Source organism: Petaurus breviceps, unplaced genomic scaffold, assembly GCF_028583685.1.
Source record: "Petaurus breviceps papuanus isolate PSGF00001 unplaced genomic scaffold, PetGlider_PUasm1.0 99, whole genome shotgun sequence".
In the NCBI taxonomy this organism is placed as follows: Eukaryota; Metazoa; Chordata; class Mammalia; order Diprotodontia; family Petauridae; genus Petaurus; species Petaurus breviceps.
This window is the reverse complement of record NW_027187465.1, coordinates 9,893,616-9,918,612: the sequence shown is the minus strand read 5'-3', so window position 1 is coordinate 9,918,612 and position 24,997 is coordinate 9,893,616. Positions and strand designations below refer to the sequence as shown.

Below are 24,997 nucleotides of genomic sequence, written 5' to 3'. Positions count from 1 at the left end.
CACCCACAAATCAAAGAGCAAACATTTATGCAGGTCAAGGACACCAAGAGCAAGCATTCATTCTTTCGCTCTCCCACTTTCAGCCTGGACACCGAGTGTTCTGGATTTCCCTCCTGGAAATTTGGCTCCAACTTCAAACACACTACTTTGAGTCTTCACTACGGAATACATCTCATTCCAGCTCCAGTCCAAAAGCTTCTGTTCGCTCTACTTTAGTGAAGCCAAAAGTAATGAGCCCTGGTAATTTGAGGAGTGCAAATGAGGTCAGAGTCATGGCTCTGGCCCAGCTTTATGTCACTGACCTGTACCCCCATCCCATCCCATCTTAAAGAACATATTTGGGGGCCTCTAGGTGGTGCAGTGAATAGAGCACCAGCCCTGGAGTCAGAAGGACCTGAGTTCAAATCCGACCTCAGACACGACATACCTGCTAGCTGTGTGACTTTGGCCAGTCACTTAACCCCAACTGTCTTGCCTTACCCCTCAAAAAACAAAACAAAAAAACATGTGGCAGAACAGGGAGCCAGAAGAAATAAATCAAAGAATAAATCAATTTTTTAAAATTTCCTCCCATTTTGGGAAAAAGATGATTCTAAGATGATGTTCTACAGACATGGTGGGTCACTATCATCACCTTTAGCCACCAGGGTCAGAGGAATAAATGAGAGGAGAAAAGTACTGAAAGTAAACACATGAAAGTCCCCTCCAAGTGGATCCTCAAGAAATTTTTAAGCATGATTGGCTCAATGGCTACAAAACCATTCAGATTCCCCTGCCCCTACCACCCCCACCCCCCCCACCCGCCCAACAGAGTCTGGTTTCCTCTTTGTATATAGACTCTGGTTTCCTCTCTGAACCTTTCCCAAAAAATACCTATTGTGAACGTGCCACTGGATGTTATACTAACCCTGCCAGCCAAAAAAACATGAAAATATAAAGAAAGAGAAGCCAAGGAGAAATCCTGAAAGATGGTGGCCCCATTGGAGGAGGAATGAATCCCACATGTGGAATCTTGTAGCAGCTGCAGATCAGTCCACTAACCTCCTAACCTCCCTTTGAAGTGTGAAGAAGTCAGTACATTCCTAACTTAACCACAAGATTTCTTCCTCTGAAGGGCAGGTCCGCATCTCTGAATTTGGGAAATCAAGGACCCTAATGCTAGATTGGGATTTCCTGGAGTCATAACATCCACTGACAACTCAGAATAGAAATGTCATATACATACATTCTGTCCCTTTCCCCATTCCCACGAATGAAGGAAGGATAAAGAAAAGTTATTCCAGGAAACAATTCTGAGGATTCTATTTAAGTCATCAATGTGAACATTTCCAGGATTGTTCTTGTCAAATAATACTGAAAGAACTGTTTTAAAGGTGAAGACAACAATATATTCAAGTTCATTCAATCAACATTTATTGGGGTCATTTCCCATGTATATCACACGTACTATGTGCTGGCACATAAAACGGGGATTTTCACAGAATCAGATAACAGTAAGCTGAAAGTCACAGGAAATTGAGGCCCAGAGAGGGGCAGTGATTTGCTCAAGGTCAAAAAGAGAGACAGGACTCATATCCGGGTCTCCTGACCCCAGGATCCTTTCTTTCTACTATACTAAATATCTCTTGTTGGGAGATCGACTGAGAGGACAGCTGTGGGAAAAGTATAGAAGTCAAATCATAACTGGCCATGCCTCATCTGGGATGATCCCCACCATCCACTGATTTTGCTCCTTTTGTGGACTGCTTAATGGAGCTCAAGAACAATCAGGAAACTGTGGTAAGGTTACCCTGCACGTTTATGTCACAGAATGACAGCTGGGCCCTCCCTGCTGCCAGGCAATCCCCTTCCCACCCACCTCTGATCCGCTCACTCTCCCAATCACAGCAGCTCTTCTAGATCTTTTCATCCTTCCTCAAACCACCCATAATCCTCCAGTTCCTCAGAGCTCACAGAAAAAAACTGAGGCTGACAGAAAACGAAGATCCAATTCCGCCCGGTTGGTCCCTGACACGTCCTCTCACTAATTTTCAATCTCCCCCTGACTGCACACATACCCTTTTGCCTGATCTCTTGATCCACCCATGGATGCAGCTCCCCATCCCCACCAGAGTCTGGCTTCCTATCCATCTACCCAAACTGCTCTCACTGGTAACCAATGATCTCCTTGCCCTGTCTACTTCACAGGCTTGTATTGTGAAGAAACAGCCAAGTAAACTTCAAAACCCTCTAAAAATGTGAGGAAAGCCTTTTATCAACCGTAAAGTCCTCCATTCATGTGACATTAACAAATACTTGAGTGTGTATGGAGTGAGCCTCTCCAAACTTCACAAGACCTGAGATAAGAATGCAGGCCATTCCCAGGCCAGGTGGGTAGGTGCCACTGGGCATAAGCCTGTATCCCAGGGCATCCTCTGATACCTTTGGGTCACCTCCACATCCCATGAGGCAGCAGGGAAGAGCTTCAGTGGGGCAACTGTTATGACCACCATTGCCAAAAGTCACAGCCCTTTCAGGGACTAGAATTTGTTGTGGGCATCTGCTACTACAAGGCAATGGGCCATCAGCTCAACATAAAGAGCAGGGACTGTCTTCTGCCTTCTTCACACCCCCAGGGCTTACTCAGGGTCTGGCACAGTCGTTTTCAGTCATGTCTGACTCTCTGTGACCTCATTTGGAGTTTTCTTGGCAGAGATGCTGGAGAGGTTTGCCATTTCCTTCTCCAGTTCATCTTACAAATGAGGAAACCGAGGCAAACAGGGTGAAGTGACTTGCCCAGGGTCACACAGCTAGGAAGTGTCTGAGACTGGCAGATCTTCCTGACTCCAGATTCAGAGTTCTGTCTGCTTTGCCATCTAATGTCGCCTTTGGCACACAGCAGGTATTTAATAAATGCTTTTCTGACTGAGACACACTGCTACAAAGTGATCACTTGTTCTCACATTTATTAAAACGAAGCTAAAGGGGTGGCTAGGTGGTGCAGTGAGTGGAGCACTGGCCCTGGGAGTCAGGAGGACCTGGGTTCAAATCCAGCCTCAGACACTTGATGCAAAAACTAGCCATGTGACCTTGGGCAAGTTGCTTTACCCCAATTGCCCTACCTCCCCCCCTTCAAAAAAAAAAAAAAAAGCAAAAATAAATAAATAAATTAATAAATTAAAATGAAGCTAAAAAGCACAGATTTAGAAGGCAATAAAGGAACACAAATGGCAAATCTAGGGACCCCTCTCTTACGGAGTTCTAGATTTCTGAGGGGCAGTGAAGAAACAGCTAAGTATTTCATTTTTAAAAGTATTCATTTCCTAACATACACAGGCACTGGGGGATGGAGATCCATCCTGCCCTGCCAGAAAGTCAGAGGGGGTATAGGAGAGAGCAGATTGGGGGAGGGGGTATACAGTGGAATCGCTGTTTTGGGGTGGTGGGTAGGGGAAAGACAGGGAGAAAATCTATATCTCAAAATCTTGTAAACTATAAATAAACACAATTTTCTTAAAGTATTCACTTTCAATATTAAGCAACAAACTTTCTTTTTTCCGGCCACAGCAGTGATAGCATACGACTGGTAAGTAATTAAGTTAGAATTTAGTGTGAGGGCTAAGAAGAAAAACAAAAACAAAACCCTTTCCAGACCAAAAAAAAAAAATGGAATTCCTCAAAAATCCAATGAGCGAGTCCAACTCCGAACTGTACAATTCTCCACTTGGGGGGGTGGCCCTCACCACCATCCCGAGGGCAAAAGCTCTCTTCCAGCTCGGCCCGGTTTGGGCACTGAGGGGCTCCATTAGGCCTTCTCTCTGCAGCTAGCAGAACCCTGCCTTGAAGGACCTGTGTGAAACAGAAATGGTCTTCCAGGGAGCAGCAGCCTTGGCTGGCATGCCTTCACCGCAGGTGGAGTCATTCTAGAAATACTCCATTAGAGAAATGGATGGACAAGATAACAAAGGAACTCCTCGGTCTGTGTCCAATGTGATTTCAACCCATAAGGCCCGGTGAGGACAAGTATGGTTCTGCACACACAAAGTAGAGGACAGGGGCACCTCTCCACTGCATTTTGTGAGGGGGTCATATTCAACAACACTGGAGGTGAGTGAGGGCTCTGAGAATTGAGGACCCCACTGGACAGATGTGGAAACTGCCCGAGGTCACAGCCCACCAGCTACAGTGTTAGAGGCAAGATGAGGACAGAGTCTCCTCACTCCTGGGCCCTAGGACGCACACATGCCCTCCCCCCACTTGCTCCTATGACAGCTTTCTGGGCTCTCTATCTGTTACTGCCTACTCTAAATGATTCCAACAAGCATTCTCAAAAATTAAAGCAAACCAGTAAGGAACTTGCAAAATGTTAAAGGGGTGACAGACAACCAACTATGAGTCTTGGAGTCACACACCTGGCAACCTAGTGCAGCAGGGAGCCCTGGGTGGCGTGAAATATATGCTAGAAGCTATATGTACACATACCTCTAGGGCCGAGGGGTAGGAGATGTCTTTTAAAAAAAAGCAGGGGAATTTTTATTTAGCTTTTGCATTCAGAACAAGAAATGATGAAGCACATAATGGCAAGGAATAAAGGAGCCCTGGACACCAGCAGGCTGCCTGGTCCGGGTCCTGGCGATTTGCTGGGCCTCAAGCACCCCACCTGTAAAATAAGCGAATTGGCCTGGGTCATCTCTTAGACCTCTCCTAGCTCTTAAAATTCTATGCTTCTATGGAAATTGGGGAAATTTGGAACCAGTGATTTTCTTTAACTTTCACAATGCAAGTCTGCTTTATTGAATAAATATTATCACATTAAACCCCACAGCTGTGAAGGGAGAAGGCTCTGTTCAGCCCCCCCCACATCTCTGGTCCCAGGTTCCTCCTCTATACAATCATGAGGTGGGACTAGATGGTTCCTAAGGGCCATTTCCAGATCTAAGTCCTATGAGCTACGATTTTGGAAAGATATCAAGTGCATCAACATGTTCTTGCAGGACCCTTGCCCTACTGTGTGAACAAAACTCTGTTTTGGGAAAAGATGGTTGAATGCCATCCAGCCCTGAGAAAATGACTTTCCCAGGTCCCACAGCAAGTGGGAATTGGTGATGCTCTAACCCAGGCCTTCTGCCCTTCCCGCCACAACACACCACAGCGCTCACCTGTTCTCTTCTATTGACATTCCCACATCCACAACCCACTGTGAGGAGGGGGGAGGGGCAGGAAATCAGCCCTCACCCACACTGGTCAGTGTGGAATTTCACTTGGCCTAGCCTGACTCCATCCATTCTAATCTCTATACCTTTCCTCAAGTCACCAACACCATGTCTTCAGGGACCCACATAAAAATGAAGGGTTTTAGAAAGAGGAAAGTAAAGTCGATTTTTAAAAAATCCACACAAAGTCACTCCAATATAACACACATACCCACAAGACAGTGTGTAGGAACTAGCAACAGAATGTAAGCTTCTCAAGGGCACATTTGGTTGTTTTGTCCCCTGTGCTTAGGACAGTGTCTTGTACACAGTAGGTCCTTTAATAAAGGTTTCTCTGATTTGCTGAATGAAATCAGTCTTCTTCTTTTCCCTGCACAACAATCTTTGAATCTTCCCTACTATAAGTTAAATCTGAGATAACAGCTCCGCATTTCCTTCTTATTTCTTGGGGCTATCTAAACCAAAAGGTGCCCAAGGCTGGTGTTTGTTTCTAGCCAAGGAAGATCTCTAAATGTCCTCTCCTGGCATCCTCAAGGCTCCTAGTGGGCTCGCTGGCACTATGGCTGTCAGGTCCCAATTTGTGAAAATGAGGAGCCCCAACACAGTGGTCTGCATGTACATATCTGAATTCACATTATTCAAAGATATAATTATGTAAAATATGGTCATTGGCTTCAACTCAAAGGAGATGTGCAGCGCAGATAAGGCGCCCACATCAGAGGCCTCTGTGGTCAGCACAAATGATCTCCTAAGGCAGTGAAATTGGCTTTCCACTCACCATCACTGTGCAATCCTCTGAACCACTGGCAATGACCTGGTCGTTGTGTGGACACCAGTCGATGTCAAGCACGGGTCCTGTGTGGCCACATACTGTTGGGTAGGATTTGTCGATTCTACCAGTCTACGGCAAAAGACAGAGAAATGTATTACAGACAGTGTTTATTTTGTATTCCCATCACACACATCTGCCCCTCCCCCTGCCCAAACCTGTAAAAACTCTAATTAAAGGGGGCAGATCAGGCTGTGGGAAGGCCTGGGGAATACTTGAGGCAGACATGCTAGTTAGCTATGGCAAATGTCAACAGGTGAGCACTTCCAACTCCCACTACAGAAACCATCATGATTCTCACAAAATCCTCAGTTCATGAGATTCTCCTATGAAGACATAAAAACCCCAGAGGCTGCACCAGACCCCAAGTGGTGTCCCCACGTTTTTCCACCAGGGATATCACTCCTTCTGGCCCCAAGAGACTAGGGCCTGCTGGCTAGCCAGGTTTCTAAGTCTCCCATTCATCTCCCCCCCCCCCAATCCTACCTTCAGTACTACAGAAAGATGTAGTCAATGAATCCACATTAAGGTATATTATGTTGATAACATACTATACCCTGCAATTATTTGCATCTTAAAAGAGGTCTGTAACCAACCATGCTTAGCCTAAGAAGAATGGAGATGGTTCAAGCACAATTTATTCTAACTACCTTAAAGGCCAACTCTGATCTCCTTAAAGCTCTCCCTTCCTAGCTAGATACATAGGGTAGGCAGAGTAATTGGGAGGTAAAGGAATGCAAGTTTTGAATAGAGTGTATGAGAAAAGGGGATAGTCTAACTCAAAAGGACAAAGACCAGGCCTAGCTAGCCTATCTACTTCCTGTTAGAGAAATGTATCCTGAACTTGCATATTTATTGTCAAGTCCAGTTAATGAACCATGAAACAGGACAATGAGTTTTTAAATCCCGGAAGAGAAAAAGAAGGGGCCCTTAGTCACAATGGTTTCTTCTAACATTACAAGTGCTTTTGAACCAAATGGAATTGTCAGGAGATTAGGACCAGTAAAATTTCTAAAACTTTAATTACAGTTAAAAGTTCTATCTACCCCTCCCCCCTCTCTAATCAACATATCTTTAAAGTTACAAAAGCAACGTAACATATAGAATCAACTTAAAAATGCCGCTTGGAAAATTTCCAAAGCAGAAGCACAACACGCATGTTCCTAGAACACTCACATATCCACAGAATACTGGAGCAGGAAAGAGTCATCTCCTAGAAGCCCTCAATTCACAGAGGAACAAAACAAGGCCTTGGGCCTCCTGACTTCCAGAAGCCAGTGTGGTCGGCTATCTCTCAAACAGAACATTTCACAATTAAAGGCAAAATTCAGTTAGCTTCAGACCACTTCCCTTATTCCTCCAACTACCAGAAGGCCCAGTGTGTTGGAAAGTTGCTGGTTCCAACAAATTTCGGTTCTGTTGAGACCTTAAGCAGGGTATTAAACTTCCTAAAATATGAAGTGATTGGCCTGGCCTTGCCAGCCTCATTCCATCCCTTCCAATACTCAATCCTATTTAAGACAAAACCTTTCAAAACATGTTCAGCACAGCATTCTCTTGAGAGACACTTAACAACCTAAACTGTATGCTCCCTTTCCATGGAAAAGATTTGGTCTCATGCCATATTTCTGTGATAAAACAATGGATCATCCACCACCTTAGAAGCAGAGAAGACTGAGCCAACCAGGCCAACCTGGGCAAACCAGGGCCATGCCCAGACTAGAGACAGAAGCCACTCTATCAGTAATTCAGCGATCACTCTAGAAGCCTCCATGAAGCTGTCCACAGCCAACCTTACTCCACAGCGATCCTCTTCTTCTCTCACCTTCAACCATCTAGGTCTGCTCAGCCATTCCCAGGGGCTGTTCTTTTGCATTTTCTCTTCCAAAGAACCAGGTAATCTTCCCAAGGGCAAGCCTCCCCTGCATCCACTGGCCTTTCTGTACTTCCCAGTATCCAACACCCTACTCAGAATAGAGCCAAGACTGACTAAGGGCTTCTGAATATCGGATAGAGATCAAGTGATGTTGGATGGGTAGAAGGATGAAGCTACTGAAATTACAAAGAGAATCTCTCAGGTAAAAATCAGTTCTGGAGCATCTCAAAAACAAGAACATCTCACCAAACAGTTTTCTTGAATGTAGCATGAACGAATGACTTTCTAAAAAATCCAGGTTTTTCTCATTTAGAAATGAACATGAATACCCTTTCTATGATTTTAAAAGGGGGAAAATCCTGTGTCTCCCTCTCTGAGTTGACTGGGAATGCAGGGGCCCTGATCCACTGCTCTGACCTGCACTACTTCCCACTACCAGAGCAGAGAACAAATCTGCCCCCTTCTGAAAACCTGGGGGCCCTGGCTCCCAGGGGCTCTCCCAATTAAGGCCAAATGTCACAGATTCCTAAGCCTCCTGATCCCAGCAGGTGCCATCACTTGTGGCTGGAGGGCAATTCTGTTTCAAAAATCAGTCACTGCTTTCCCAAATCGTTTGTCTGAAACGTTACACCATAGGCCAAGCATTAGCCCGGGAGTCAGGAGATATGCGTGTCAGCTGTAAACATGCATGTCAACTGTAAAGGGGGACAATACCTACATCAACTATCTGACAAGGTTCCAAGATTAGAATCAGAAAATCAAGAGGACAGAAAGGGGTCACCAAGGTCAATCAATCAGCAAACATACAGTAAGAGCTTACTGAGCTTTTAAATTGTGTACAAGTACAAATAAAGAAATCATCATTGCTCTGGAGGAACTTGTATTCTACAGGGGAGACAATGTGTCTAAGAATACCCACTAGGCAAGATAACCACCAGGTAAGGGAAAGCAAGAGCAGCTGGGGCTGGTGGTGATGCCTGAGACACACGGTAAAGGAAGCCTGAGAAGCAGGGACTGGGGCATCCGAGGCCCAAGGGCACACAGAAGATGGGGGTGGGGAGTGGGAAGGGCTTTAAAGGCCCCTGCTTCTAGTTATCCCAGAGGTTACAGGAAGCACTAGCATCTGCTGAGTGTTGGAAAGTCACTCTGGTTGCTGAGTGGAGGATGGACTGGGGTGGGGAAGAGACTCAAGAATCTTCGCTCATGAGTCTGGGCAGGAGGGGATGAGAGTCTGCTTTAGTAAGGTGAGGGGGAGGGCTCAGGCCTGAGATGCTGGTGACTGATGGGACGGATGGGAGTGAGGGCAGTGCCAGCGTGACAGATCTAGAAGATGAAGCAGTGCTGGTGCTTCAACGGGCACTGCTAAGTTTGGTAGAAGTAGATGTGGGGCAAACAAGTCTGGTTTGACACACTCTGAATCTGAGATGTCTCTAGGTAATGCAGCCCGAACGTGTGGTCGTTGGTGATGCCAGCAGGGGCTAGGAAAGACTTGGTTGGAATGTAGTTACCTGCAAATTCGAGAGAGAAAGTGAAGAGAGTGGAGGGGAAGCCCTCCAACAGTCTGAGGGCCCAGCCAAGGAGATCCAGGAGCAGGCAGACAGAGAGAAGAACCAGGAGGGAACAGCGCCAGGAAAACCCAGGAGCCCAGGAGTCATCGCAGTAGATACAGGTCAGGAGAGTTCATCCCAATCCAGCTCCTCCTTTTATAAATCAAAGTCATCTGCCCAAGATCATACAGGAGCAAGGAAATGACAGCGTTCAGGTCTTCCAGGCCCAGCAGAAAGCTCCTGCCTCTGCTAAAATACAGTGAAAGTGTTGTGCAAACATGAAGGTCTATGAACAAGAGTTATTATTGTTTGGGGAAAGGGACCATAGAAAATCCCAGGGCCCCAAGTTTACTAGAGGCCTGGATGTCTTTTCCTTAGTTATCTCACACCTGTTCCCCTCCTACTAGTTGCCAAAGCATTGGGACAAATGCCAAGGTCTAAACTGGAACTGACCGTTTAAACCAGGCTGTAAAAGGAAGAAAACTCTCTGCTGCACCCGAGGGTTGGAGTAAAGGACCAGGAAAAGTGGAGTTAAAAAAGGACTGGCAGCTGGCCATCTGAAACACAGAAAGTCCGTGCTTAGAAAGGAGAATATTCAGAGAACAGTTGCTTCCTCTGGCTGTGATGTCCTCAGAAATTCTTAAAACAAATGAAATGGGAAAAGGAGCATTATATTGCCCAAGAAAAACAGTTTCCACTGTTTGTTGGTGGAGAGATTTCAAAATTTAAATGGAGGGAAAAAATAGACATAATATGGGTTTGAAATGCAAACTGAAAACATACTCAAGATGTGATAGAATAACTGATCTGATCATTCCTCCCAAATTCTATTCTCCCCTAGGAAGGACAGGTCCCCATCCCACATTTTGATGGCACTTTACAGTTTTACAGAAGCAATTTTACATGTGGTATTATTAATGAAGCATCCATTCTACAGATAAGAAAACTGAGGCACAAGATGGTGACAGAGCCAATAACAACAATGACACTCTCTTACATATCTGTAACATTTGAATCACCTCCCCAGTGCAGGTCCTACAAGTACAAGGGTGGGATCAAAATTCAGAAGCAGAGCACCCTCCTAGAGCCAGCTCTTAAGAGTGTCTTAGACCCTCATTCTGCTAACTCTCTTAAACCCATGGCATTTTTTCCAAAATTTCCCCTTTTTAGAACTCAAATTTCCTAATCCATAAAATGAAAGGGATAAATTAAGCTCCCTCCCAGCACTAAGCCCTGTGATTCCCATTTTACCAATGTTGCAACTGAGGCTCCAGCAAGTCCAGAACTCTTTCCTTTATCTCTTTACAATGCTACCTCTATAATAAATTACATGGTCCAGTCAGGAACTGAATGTCCTAATTCGATGCAAAATGTTTCATTGCCCAGCCCAGCCCAGCCCTCTCTACCATAACAAGTTTCATTTCATTAAGTCAACAATGGGCACAAAAATGCAGAATTGGGCAAATGAGTGACTCAGGACCCCCTCAAAGTGAAAGGAAATCACTACAGAGGCTTAACCTAGGAGTACTAGCATTTCTAGGGTATGGATTCATGGCAGGCTCAGAGGAAATGGCACATCTCACATGGTGACCGTGACAAATCCTTCTTTATCCCCCAGTAACTACCAAGGCATCCACGGTTAATTCTGGAGATTCCAAAGGGCCACCCTCTGAAACAGACACTGGCATGTGTTGGGAGAACCAGGTGTCACTTACTTGAAATCTCTACATGGCCAATCACAGCAAGTGCAAAATCAGCCTTAGCTTATAAGGCGAATTCATGGAGGGCTTGCCAATGGTTTTAGAAGTTTTCCCCCTAAAAAGCAGCTTATTTTAGGGTCATTTACATACAGGGTGACTTCTGTTTCTTCCAAACCAATCTCCTTTATTTCACTGAGACAGCAGGCCTTAAAGTGCTGCATCATCCTCGAACCAATACCAACAGCAGGATTTCCTCGGCACTTGATTTTTACAAAGGACTTTCCATATTATCTCATCTGATCATCACAATCACCTGACAGGTGCAATTCTATCATCGCCATTTTACAAACATGGAAACTGATGTTAGCACAGCTCTTCCTGACTCCAAGGTGAGTGACCGCCCCACCACCAGAGATGAGGTCTGCCCTATGTTAAGCATCAGTAACTATATGCTTCTGCCAGCTCACTTCTATCAAATGCCTTATACCCCAGCTCTCCCACAACTCTATCAAAGGCACGGCATAAGGTAGGTAGCCAAAGAAACTGAGGAAATGGAGGCTCGTGGAACTTCAGTGACTCACCCAAGGTCACTCAGTTAACTAAGTAGCAGACAGACACATGGACTTGGAGCCCTGAGAGCAGATGTAGGGCTCCCTCCCAGCTGAACAGGGAAAGTAAGGAAGTGCAGTCACAAAGAGGCTGAGATACAGCCTTCAGATTATTCTCAGAAATGAATTTGCACTGATCAAAGTGCTTTCAACATGCAGGTTTATGTAAAGACTCCTGGGAGACAAAACAATTATAGGAGTCAAATGACTTCAGGCTCTCTCAGGCCTGTATTTACAGCTGACCTAAAAAGGAAAGGGCTAAGAACCCTACAAGCCAGTGTTGTTTTTAGAAGACTAGCAAGTGAAATGACAGGAACAGGAGCCCGATCTGCTTTTCCACACAAATGCAGAGAAGAGGAAGACCTTTCAGATCCAGATTCCACATAGGAATTGCATTACAGAATCTGTGGAATGCCCTCCAAGGTGCAAACACCCTCTACTCAGCCGCTGACAGATGGTCCTCTGCCCAGACACAACTTTACTTCTTAGCTAAAAATCACTCATTGAAAAAAACAGCTTCTGTAAGATAGTCATGGTTTTCATTTCAGACCCTCCACTGAAAAAGAAAGGCACATATGGCTCTGAGTCAAGAAATTGCCCGAGAGAAGCTCAAGACTGAATGGAAATAAGGTCAGCAACAGTGGCTTGTAAAAAGTTATCGGACAGATCCAGTGGCCTGGCTGGTGTGCCGCAACCTGATCTCAGGGGGGATCGGATCATGCAGCTTCTCGGGTACAAACAGCACAGCTGCTCAGCCAGAAGACAAGGGGCTGAGGCCGGCTGTTACTAGCTGCACCTGTGAGACTGGGTATGCGTGTGTGTGATTAAGGAGGAGGGCCATCTGTGGCTGGGGTCCCTTCCAGCTCCCAAGCCCAGTGACTACAGCTCTTGAATACAGGTAACTAAAAAGATGGGAGATGCAAGAGAACAAAAAGGCATTTATTAAACATTTGCTGTGTGCAAAGCACCATGCTGAGCACTAGGAAGGGACTGCTGACAGCAGAGAGAGCCCATAGGGACAGAAACCTTTCTGTGGACTTGTGGCTATCTCCTTGGCATTCAAAGTTCTTGAAACTCTGAACCCAGAAACCAAAATGAAAACACCCAAAGCTCACTGAGCAACTTTTAGAGACAGATACTTTAACAAGACTGGTCACATGCAAAGACAGTTAAGCGGAGCTGGGTTTACTTTGGAATTGGAGGCAGGGAAGAAAGCTGCCCGGATGTGGTGATGTCTACAACGTGGCGCAGATGCCAAGGAGAGGGCTGCCAGTTCCCAGAAAGGCCGACTGGCCTCACAGGAGCCTGCATCCTCAGCCCCAGGCTCCTGCTACCACCCTGGGCCTGCCCTAGCCTTACCTCCTCACAACCACGACTACTAAAAACAGACAGTGCTCACTTTACATACATTTGCATGACATAAATGCAACTTTATGTAAAGAATTCTGAAAGTCTTGTTCCAAAGTACCAGCTATGGTAGTTCTATGCTCTCTCTCCACTCCTGTCCTTCAGCTTGGTGCTCCGTGGCATTCCCTCCCCCCATTAAAAAATCTTCCATGTGAAAGCAGAAGAATGGAGCAATCAAGCCAGGCTTGGCTTGAGACCTCCCAAGCCAATAGAGACCTTTGCCCTGTTCTGTCCATCTGTCCTGTGTCTGTCTTCAGTCCCTCCCATGTCTGTCCCCATCTGCACATATTCCTCCTCCTGGCTCTTGCTTCTCTATCCCCAACCCCCACATGTCCTTAAAACATGTGCAGGCCCCCTTCCTGCCTCTCTCCTTCCCTCCCTTCTTCCCCCCCCCCACATCAGTGGACAAATATGTACGTTACACTAAATTGATTTTATTTAGAGGCCTGTGGAATGGTCCACTTACATAAGGCGAGAACTGTCTCTGAATATAGTTTACAATAAAGTTCTCAACCCCTCGAAACTGTGAAAAAGTTTCAACCTCAGACACGATTTTATCAGTGGAAATGACGGCAAAGAATGGGCAGGATCACCTGATAGTGAGGGAGGGAACACTCTGGCACACAATACACAGGCATACAAGCAAAGGTAGAGCTGGCAAGTACAGGTATGCCAGCCAGCTGGCAAGGCTGTTGGGGGTGGGGGGGTGGGAAGGGAATCAGCAAAGCTAAGAAAGGCGGGAACCATAGTTGTGGAGGACTCAGGGTGCCTGGTCTTAGCCCTGCAACAGGTTAAGGCAAGACTCCAACTGTTTTCATTCATCTCCATGAATCAGCACAGCCCCAACAACCTGTGAACAGCTGCATCTGACCCTGTGCTGAACCAGCAAAGCATACAAATATATAATGACTATCATTCCCCAAGGATCTCTTCTGCTGGAAGGTCTGCTAGGATCTGCTTTTTGAGATCACTGATGATGTCTTCACTAACTTAGACATATAGCCATAGAAGTGATCACTGTCCCAAGCCACTCTTCAAGACAGGACATGAAGACATGCACATGTCTCTCACATAAGATGGCGGATCATTCCAAGAGGATGATGGGAATCTGGGGCGCTGGGTGACAGCCACATGTTGCCACAGGCTAGTCTGAAAACACTGCCAGATTGTGGATCAGGAATAATTTACACTGATGCAATTACAAGTTCCTTCAAGAGAAGATTTTATTGATTTTTTTTCTGTTCTGAAGGACCTAAGGGGAAATCTAGGCAATATAAAAACAAAGATTATCAATAAGTCTACTTTTTAAGTAATAAGATACTCCTGGTAAGTGACAACATTAAAGCTTCCAAACAATTTAGCCTGATACTTACCATCCAGGGAACCCTCTTCTTGTCTCCTGCAGGTTTAGCAACTTAAGGCCCAACTATTTCTGACAAAAGATTCTAATCCCTTTCCACAATCCATTTCTGTAGCCAGGCCACTGGAACTCCACTTCCTTCTTCCAGTATGCTTCCAAGGTTAGGAGCTCCCGATACCTGACCCTCTTGAAGCCACTCTAAAGGCCAAGCTGCCCCAGCCCCCTTGGGCTTCACCGCTTCCTGGGTAAGGAACAAGTCATCTTGTAGAGCTCAACTCCAGAAGTGTGGCCCATTTGGAGAATCTCTGAACTGCTCCTCTACCCTGGATCCGTGAAAGAAAGATGGATCCATTTTCTTACAAATTCTGATGTTCTGAACAGCTGATGATTCCAGAGTCACTGAGGCCGACCAAATTTCAATTTAACTTTGTTAAACTATACACCAAACTGGGGCCTTTTGTTAAGTATCAACAATAAAGCCTTTGCCGGTTTGGGGCCATAAATTGTATAGAATTGTTCAGGCGCTCACAAAGAGAACAGCAAGCCAACATGTGCTGCGGAAATAAGGAGAAAATTTCTGCTCCAACATAAGGGCTCCATTCACATTGTACCAAGTTCAAAGGAGTCCAAAGGATGTCTATTGAAGTTGATTTTCCTCCTTCTCCAACATCCTTTTTCTTCTTATAGTACTATTCATACTAACAAAGGTCATGCTCAACTCCAGTAAGGCTCTGAGAAGCTCTGAGCTGGCTCTCAGGCCCTGCTCCTAGGAGTCAAAGCAACAGAGCACCCCCAAATCAGCAGCAGAGCAAATCCAGGCTTCCTGCCCATGGCAGAACCTGCCGTCATGGCCTCATGATTCACAAAATGCTTTGCAAACATTGTCTCATCTGATGCCTCTGAGAGCCTTTGAAACTGGTGGCCCAAGTAAAGAGAGAGAAGTCCAGCTGAAGGCTGGCTGCAGCAGCACTTGGCTGAATCTGAATCCTGTGAATCTGAATTCTTGAAGGCTCTTTAGTCAAAGCACAAACTCTCTCAGGCCCTACTACATCCACATGGGTCTGTCATCCAGGAATCCCCCTAATTAACCATCAGAAAGGGACATCATCAAGATGAGCACATAAAAATGAATATTCCCAAAGACCATCTATGTAGCAAGCTGCAGAGGGGGAGCTGCCATCTGCATCTGTGGAGGAGAGGCGCCAATGAGGAAATCTGAGAACCCTCAAATATCATGAAGACGCTGAAGCCCAGGGAGGGGAAGTGGACCGCTGGCTAAGAAGTGACGAAACTGAGATTAGAACCTACAAGTCTGATGTCGTTTCCCCATGCTGTAGGAGGATTGGACAACTAAGGAGAAGGGGAAGGAAGAAGGTCCCTACAAGATCTGGGTCCCCTAAACAGAACTGCACAGGCCCATCATATCAGCCCCAGGCAAGGGCTGATATTATAAAGCTCATCAGTATTACAGCCATTTATCTGAGCTCTCCCTACCCAACTTCACCTGGATTCTACAATAACTAGTATTGCCTAGAACAAGGTGATAGTTCCTAACTTCCCTGCTTTAATGTGCCTATGAAAAAGGAAGGTCTTATTTTCCTGCACATTATTTACATACACACACACACACACACACACACAGATGCCTTCTTATCAAGGCCAAACAAAAACAGGGAACAAAAAAGTAGGAACCTAGTCAAAATAAAATTTCCCTGCTTTCAATGCACTGGAAGCTAGCTTCTGGCCACAGATCTCCAGACTTGAGAGCAAAAACAGGAAATTAAGACAAAGCGTCCGATACTAAGCCAGGAAAAGAAAACAAGAGACTATATCAAGCAGGCAGGCAGGCCTACAACTGCTCCAAAACTTGGGATTTCTCTAGCTGGGAGCACTCCACAAATGAAGAGCTCCTTCTTTCTAAGGTTTGGCAGCCACAAGCCTTAGGACAAAAAACCACAAGCCTCCAGGAAGGGGGAAGAGAGAAATACCAAATGATAAAAAAAGAAACTATCAACCTGCTCTCTGGTGTCTTGGAGTTAAAAAGAACCTCGGTGATTATTACAATTCAAGCCTTTTATTTAGAAAATAATGAAAGCCTGGTCCAGCAACACCTGCCCCAAAGCTTACCGCTGAGCAACCCAGTTGCCTTGCCTGGAGAACCTTTTCTGCCACTTCTCAGGGGCAGCAGCTGCTCTTCGGAATAATTAACACTATGCCCAACACAAGCCCATTCTTTCATCGATGAGTCGGAAGAGGAAGTCACCTTTCCCCAGGACAAAGCAGGAGGGAGCCCTAGCCTTTTGGCACAATTTTCTGTGTACTGAATGAACCACGTCCTCCATAAGATGGAAACAGATGCCACATACTGCTTTATAGGACAGCAATTCCAACAAGATATGGGTGCAAAAATGCATTTGTAACCGTCCGCTAAACTCTTGGCTCTAAGGAGGAGCTTTTTACATTCAAAAACCTGTTCACCCAAGAAATATACCAAGAGTAAGCAAAAATCTTAGTCGGCCAGTGCTTCAATCACCATTGTGCTTCAAAGGCTTTTGCCTCTAGGCACAAACCCAACCTGGCATCTCTCCAAGCCCGAAAGAGTTAAGCATGGCCGGCACTTGACTCAGTGGCCTTTCTATCCAGCAGCCCCCCAGATCTGCCCATCCTTTGGGCCTGGCCAACAGTGGCCAATCAAAGCCATGGGAGGCAACGACTTGGGATGCTGACAGCTCCAGAGCCCTGATGCCCATATAAGGTAAAAACCACTGGCAGAAGCCCGCAGTGCCGAGAGCTGGGAGACAAATCAGGGAAATGCAGCGGCAGCAGCCGGGCAGGGAGAGCAACGGGAGTGAACCCCGCACAGGCCCCACCCCCATCCCCGGGGATCCAAAGCAACCCCAGGGCACAGGGCTCAGCCTGAACCCCGAGGTCCCAGTCAGGGTAAACAGGGAGGGGGAGAAAATGCAAGCCCCCTCCGCCACGCTGCCGCTGACTCAGAAATCCTTGTTCTTCGCCCGGCGCCCTCCCGCCCCGCCCCCCCCCACCGTCGGGTTAGAGCTCCAGGTGCCCCCCACTACAGCCGGCGTAGGAGAGCTCGGGGTGGGGGAGCGGGGGGAGGGGTGCCCGGCCTGCGGCCCCGGCCCGGATGCAGCCTGAGGAATGGGCTGCCCCATGGTCTGGGCCAAGGAGAGGAGACTGGCGCCGAGGAGGGTGCCGGGGCCAAGAAGCCCAGGCTCGGCGGGCTCTGACCCCCTGCACTGCATGGGGCCTGCCCAGGAGCCCCGCTAACAACAGTCTGTGAATGCAAAAATAAAATACAGAGGATTCCAAAGAAAACCCATTATTTTGAAATTTTCTGTTGTGTAACTTTTCAGTCATGTCTGACTCCGTGACCCCACTTGGGGTTTTCTTGACAAAGACACTAGAGTGGTTTGCCATTTCCTTCTCCTGCTCATTTTACAGATGAGGAAACTGAGGCAAACAGGTGGAAGTGACTTGCCCAGGGCCACACAACTAGGAGTCTGAGGCCACATTTGAACTAGGTCCTCCTGACTTCAGACCCAGTACTCTATCCACTGTGCCACCCAAGTTTATTTTTTGAAATACAGTTGTCAGAATACTTTTTTTTTTTTAAGTTCACAGAGTCCAAAGTTAAGGACCCCTGGTCTCTCCAGAAGGTCCTGAGGGGCCTTTCCAGGTCTTAAAAATTATGTTTTGATTCTGGAGAACTGAAGTCAGGATGGTGGAAGTCCTAGATTTCCAAAAAAGGGGTATTTTAAAAAAAAACCCAAAATCTTTTGTCAACCACCCAATGCTGAAAGTGGCCTCAGAGGGAAAGCTGCCACCATGAGATCACCAATTCTTTCCAAATTTGTTTACAAGAAGAAGGCACAAGCACAACCTGGTTAAAAAACTGGCCAAGACAGTTTGAGAACCCGGAGATCACCAGGATGCTTCGTGCCTAATTTTATAATGAAGCCCTCTGAATGCCTTTTAAAAGATTTCCAATGGGGCGGCCAGGTAGCACAGCAAGTAACAGCACCGGCTCCAGTGTTGGGATGACCTGAGGGATCGAATCCTGGGCTCAGACACTTAGCACCCACCCAGAAACACCTAGCCATGTAACCTTGAGCAAGTTACTTAACCCCGATTGCTTAGGGGCAGCCAGGTGGCTCAGAGAGTAAGAGCACCAGCTCTAGTGTTGGGATGACCTGGGGATCAAATCTGGGCTCAGATACTCAGATACTCAGCACCACACCCAGAAATAACTGGCCGTGTAACCCTGAGCAAGTTACTTAACCTGGATTGCTTTAAAAAAAAAAAAAGATTTCCAATCAATTAACCTACAGCTAAGTGGTCTGCCAGGTAAGACTGGCGCTATGACCTTGGGCAAATCACTTGACCATTTTCCTCAGTTTCCTGGATGGTAAAATGAGGCTGATGAATAATAGAGCCCATGTCCCAGGGCTGTCGTGAGTATACAATGAGACAATGTTGTAAAATGCTCGGCAAACCTTATGGTGCTTGCTTTGCTGCAATTAATAATAATAAACACAATCTGGGACATGGAACATTAGCATCAGACCTCACAGTGCTACCTCTAAAAGCAACTTTAAGGTTCCTAAATGGACACTCTGGTTAGAATGGAAGGACCCTGGAAGATGATATCTAGTCCAACCTTCTCATTAGCACCAGCATCATGTGAATTATCTAAATAAGCTTCAAACAAGTCAAACCCCACAGATCCAGTATCTGCTCAACCGGAGTGTGCCTCTGTGTGTGTGAGAGAGAGAGACAGAGAGACAGAGAGACAGACAGACAGACAGATAGGGCCTCATCTCTCTAGCTTCTCTATCAAATGAGAGTGAGAGCAGCCCCAGGCCCCTGCCTTCCTCACAGGTATGTGGTGAGGATAAAAGGGCAAAGTTAGTGTAAATGAATGAATGGAGAAGAGAATGCTCTAGGAACTAAGGGCAGAGATAGGGAGGGACTGAACCTTGGAAAGGCAAAGCTGGGGGGGGAGTTCCTTACAGGAGCACAGGATACATATTGGGTTCTTTCCCATCCTGCCTCTGACACAATATCGAGGGTGACCTCAGGCAGCCCACTTAAGAAGGGCAGCAACTACATGATTACAAGGGTCCTTAGCACTTGAAAGGTTCTGAAGCCCTACAGAGACAGATGAAAGGTCTATCATTATGGGTGGGTCCTCTAACAAAACTACAGACACACACTTCCCCAAAGAGAATGTTTTCTTGATTTGGTGTCAACCGCAATTCTGCAGGGTAAGCAGCCAAGGCTGTGAGGATTCCCGGTGCAGAGCAGGCTGCTGGGGAGGCCTCTTTCATCTAGGGCTGATGCCGCCTTGGGTCAATGCCTCCTCTCTGCTCTGGGCCCTGGAAGCCAGAAGGGAGCTGAGCAGCTGTGCTGAGCTCTCTCTTCACAACCCTAATATTTTTCCTCCAATTTTTACACATTTTTATTTAAAGTTTTAAGTTCAAAATTCTGTTCCTCTCTCCCAGACATGTGCAATTATGTAAAATATTTCCATATTAGTCATTTTGTACAAGAATACTTGAATAAAAGAAAAAATATGAAAGAAAGTGAAAAATCACACGCTTCAGTCTATATTCAGTCAATATCAGTTCTTTTCTCTAGAGGCAGATAGGACGCTTCATCATTAGTCCTTTGGGATTGTCCTGGATCACTGTATTGCTGAGAAGAGCTAAGTCATTCACAGTCCTTCATTGAACAATATTGCTGTTACTGTTCCACAGCCCCAATTACCAGTCAAACAACAACTACTTATCAACCCCTCCTATCCTTCTCCACCTCCAACAGCCTAAACACAAGCACCAAAAAGACACCCTAAGCTTCCCACACACCCCCCAACGACATCTTAAGAGCTGGGAGGAGGAATCTGGATGGGAGGAGGCATCTGCATGAGAGGTGGCACCACAACCTTCTTTTTCCTACCAGGTATGGAACATGTAATCATAAGCCATCCAAAGAGCATGTAGACCTACTAAAAGGAAATAAAATTTGCAGCACTGTACTAACAACGAAATCTTGCAACAATTCATATATTCAGAATTCAACTGACCAACAAGCCTTTATTTAACTTCTCCTCTGTGCCAGGCACAGCACAGGGAATATCCTGATTAAAAAAAAAACAAACAACAGTCCTGCCTTCACTTTTCAGGCAGGAATGTGTCTATGTGGATATATGAAAGTACCCACAAAACAAACACATTACTATGGGATGGTATCCTAAGAATATTAAGCACAAAAAGGGGGTATACTACAACCTTACAACAAATGTTTAAAACAATGCCATGTGAAATCAGTCCTATCCCATGGGCACAGGACACCCCCTTCCCATCAGGGAAGGCCTTCTCCTTCCTCATGACAACCCTCCCTGGAAGCTTAACCAAGTATCTGCTGCTATTTCTGAAAAGGATGGATGGCAGACAGAACAGGCAACAGGTGGCCACCATTATCATGAGGCTCTCAGAGCTACTTGGGGAGCTGCATTCAGACCTCTCCTCACCAGCCCACTCAAAACTGAGTATCTTTGATGAGCAGAAAGGACAGTTTTAAAGAGACCAGTAAAACAGGTTTCAATTATTCTAACAAACAACCTTAAAAATAAACGAAGGCAAAGAAGAACCTGGCTGCTCTTCACATTGGCACAGATCTGTCTAGAGAACATGTGATGGGGCAGCGAGTCAAAAGAGTAAGGCAGGTGCCAACACCACACCCAGAGTTACCAGAAGGGATCAGTCTGGAAGGAGGCGATTTCTCCCAGATGACTAACAAACTTTCTATCGATGCACTCCACGAATCTGGACTCATTTCTGTCTCATACTGTCACATTCCAGGTGCGGGAACAGGGAAGAAGAAAGCAGAGGCAAAGGAGGGAGCAGTGATGGAGGAGCACCAGCCACCCCCCTACACTTCCTCGGGGAAACACAAAGCCCAGAGGAGGCTCCTTCTTGGAGATGGAGGGTGTGGAAGTATCAGTGTGCTATCAGGCTGCCCTATCTGTTTTCACCAGCAACTCACACTGGTGAGTCAGTCCTCTATCATCAACGTGGGCTACCTTCCATACAGGAAGAGACATGTTTCCAGCCAAACAAGGAAGAGTCCAGAGGGGGCTGAAAACCTGTTTGTTCTCCAGAGGAATAGGATTCTGCAATTTTAGCACCAAAAAGAAATATCCGTCATAGCAAAAACAAAACCACAGTCGGAATTATGGTCAGGAGACCTATTATTACTCATTCAATGAAAGCAAAAACATCCACACAAAACTTTTAGAAGAAAGAGCCCAGATATCCAAGATCCTTGCCCCTTCTAAAACTATGATCTCTTGTTGATCCAATGGGCAAGCCACACATAAATAATGTGTATGATGCATGTGATAGTCATTCAGTCACAGTCTTCTGTACTGACCCAAAGAGAAAGGTCTGCCTCCAGGACTTTGGTTAAAGCTATTCATGGGAGAGCATGAACAGGAATGGCCAGGGATATCGAGGTATGGTATGATCTTTAGGAAACCCCCCACCAAGAAGACCACAGAGCCACAGAAGTGCTCACGTACAACCTTGCGTCTCCTGGCCTTATGTACGTGGTGGATGTGTCCATACTGTTCTGCTCTATACTGGAGGGCTATGAACCACTTGTACAGTCCCATAATCTACCTATGAAAGCATCTGGCTATATAAGAAATTCTTTATGCAAATTACTACACCAGATCTTGGACAAAGAAAAAAAAGTCCCAACACTCAAAAAACTTACATTCTACTGGGGAGGGGGCTTTATAATAGTCAATTTCATTTAAATTTTTTTTAAAACATTTCTATCCCTTAAAATTATTTATCTTTAGTGTTCTTTTTTTGGGGGTGGGAGAATTTAGTGTTCTTTAAAAAAAATAAACAAATTTTGAGTTCCAAATTCTCTCCCTTCCTCCAGGCCCTCCCCCATCCATTGAGAAAGAAAGAAATATGGTACCAGTCATACTTGCAAAATCATGAAAAGATATTCCCATATTAGCTATGTTGCAAGAAAAAATAAAGGAAATTATACTTCAATTTGCACAGAGTTCATCAGTTTTTCCTCTGGCAGTGGGTAGCATTTTTCATTATGAGTTCTTCAGAACTGTCATGGGTCACTGTCTTGATCAGAACAGCTAAGTCTTTTACAGGTGATCATTGTACAATACTGCTGTTACTGTGTACAATATTCTCCTGGTTAGGCTCACTTCACTTTGCATCAGTTCAGTTAAGCCTTCCCATGTTTTTCAGAAACCATTGTGCTTGTTGCTTTTTATAGCATAATAGTATCCCAACACAATCATATACCCCATCTTGTTTAGCGATTCCCCAATGAGGAACATACATACCTTCAATTTCCAATTCTTTGTCTCCACAAAAAGAGCTGCTACAAATATTTTTGTACATATAGGCCCCTCTTCCTTTTTCTTTGATCTCTTTGGCATATAGACCTGCTATTGCTGATTCAAAGGGTAGCATAGTTTTATAGCCCTTTGGGCCCAGTTCTAAATTATTCTCCAGAAAGGCAGGACCAGTTCACAACTCCACCAACAGTGCATTAGTATCCTAATTTTTTCCATATCCCTTTCCAGAATCCGTCATTTTCCATTTCTGTCATGTTAGCTAATCAGATACCTCAGAGTTGTTTTACTTTGCATTTCTCTAATCAATAATGATTTAGAGCACTTTTTCATTTGACTACTAATAGCCTTGATTTCTTCCTCAACAAGCATTGTACTAAGCACACTTACTATGTGCAAGAAAGAGGGCAGCTATGTAACACTGCAGAACCTTGGGTTCAAGGCCTGCCTCTGACAGATGTTAGCCACATGACAATGGACAAGTGACTTAATGCCAGGCAACTTTATAAACTGCCCAGCTGCCAATCAGCAATAGAGTTTTTCCATAGGTGTGGACCCCACCAAGAGCACCTCCCCATCTCCAAACTGGGAAAGCACTGTACTGGGCACAGGAGATACAATTGCCAATCAAAAAACTGTCCCTCTCCTCAAGAAACTTCATTCTACTCAAGTAATACCCAGACAAGCATAGATAGACTGATAGACAGACAGACAGAGAGACAGACAGTTGTATAGAAGGAAGCACTAACAACTAGAGGGATCCTAGGTAAGCATGGTTATGGGAAGCAGCCATGTGGAGTTTGGGGAGTAGCAAGTAAACCAGTTTGGCAGAAACACAGTGCATGTGAAAGGGAGTAACCTGAAACAAGCCTGGAAAGGCAGGCTGGGACCAGAGAAAGAGAGCTCTCAATACCAAGCTAAGGAGTTTGCATTTTAACCCAGAGATGATCAGGAACCGTTGAAGATTCCTGAGTCACAAAAATTGATGCTGGAGAGACAGCACTAACTACTGGGACCAGTGGGGCTTCAGAGAGGGAGAGGCATTCAAGCTAAGCCTCAAAGATAGCCGGTTTCTGGGAGGTAAAGATGCAGAAGGACAGGTGGAATGTAGATCCTAGTTCATAAAGGGCTCGTGAAGGGGCAGCACTGCATTTGGAATAAAGGGAAGGTCTTTCAATGTGTCAGACAAAGGGGAGCCACAGAAGGCTTCAGAGTAGTGAAATATCAGTTAGACTCATACTTTAGAAAGACTATTTTGGAAGTTATGTAGGAGGAAGACAGGAATAATGTAGATGTCAATTTGGGGGCTACTGAATTAGAGGAAGTGGATAAAGGAGGATAGATGCTAAGTGGCTGGGGGGAGTGAAGGGAAGGGAAGGAGGGAAGTCAAGGATAACTCCAAGGTCATGGACCAAGAAGATGAAAGGAAACACAGAGGAGAAGGCACTGGACCCCGCTGGAGTCAGGAAGATCCAGCTTCTAACCTTGCCTCAGACACTTGTGGAAAGTCTCTTAGCTCTCTGTGCCAGTTCCATCATCTGTAAAATGATGTAGCTGGGTCTGAGGACCTCCATCAGTGATCTTACTATGATGCCACAATGGTGGTCACCTTGAGAAAAATAGGTAAGTTCAGTAATGGGGCAGGCTGGGGGAGAGCAGGATAATGGATTAAGTTTTGGACACTGCAAGAACTCCCTACCCATCTGGTAGTTCACAGTGCATAACTAGCATTCAAGAAAGAACACATGAATGTCCGGAGGGCAAGGACAACTTGGTTTTGTCTTCGCATCATGCACATACACTAAAGAAATGGAGTCATCTGCCCTGAGGAGGTGGTCAAGAGATTCAAAAGTTAGAGTTCAAAGAAAATGTGGCCTGAGGGGCAGTCTTAATATTTAGCAATTAAGGTCATCACTTATTACCCTGAAGGGGGAAGGCTAGGTGGCAAAATGAATACAGCACCAGCCCTGGAGTCAGGAGGACCTGAGTTCAAATCCGGCCTCAGACAATAACACTCACTAGCTGTGTGACCTTGGGCAAGTCATTTAACCCCAATTGACCTGCC

General features: G+C 45.7%; 1 protein-coding gene across 1 annotated transcript in view; it reads right to left on the bottom strand.

Annotated features, from left to right (window-relative positions):
* The window catches only part of CORO1C (coronin 1C), a 544,511-nt gene that overhangs the window by 22,859 nt on the left and 496,655 nt on the right, over positions 1 to 24,997 (bottom strand). Inside the window, exon 4 of the mRNA XM_069081521.1 lies at positions 5,971 to 6,093. Within this exon, the coding sequence (XP_068937622.1) occupies positions 5,971 to 6,093 (123 nt within the window). The remainder of the gene's footprint in view (positions 1 to 5,970; positions 6,094 to 24,997) is intronic.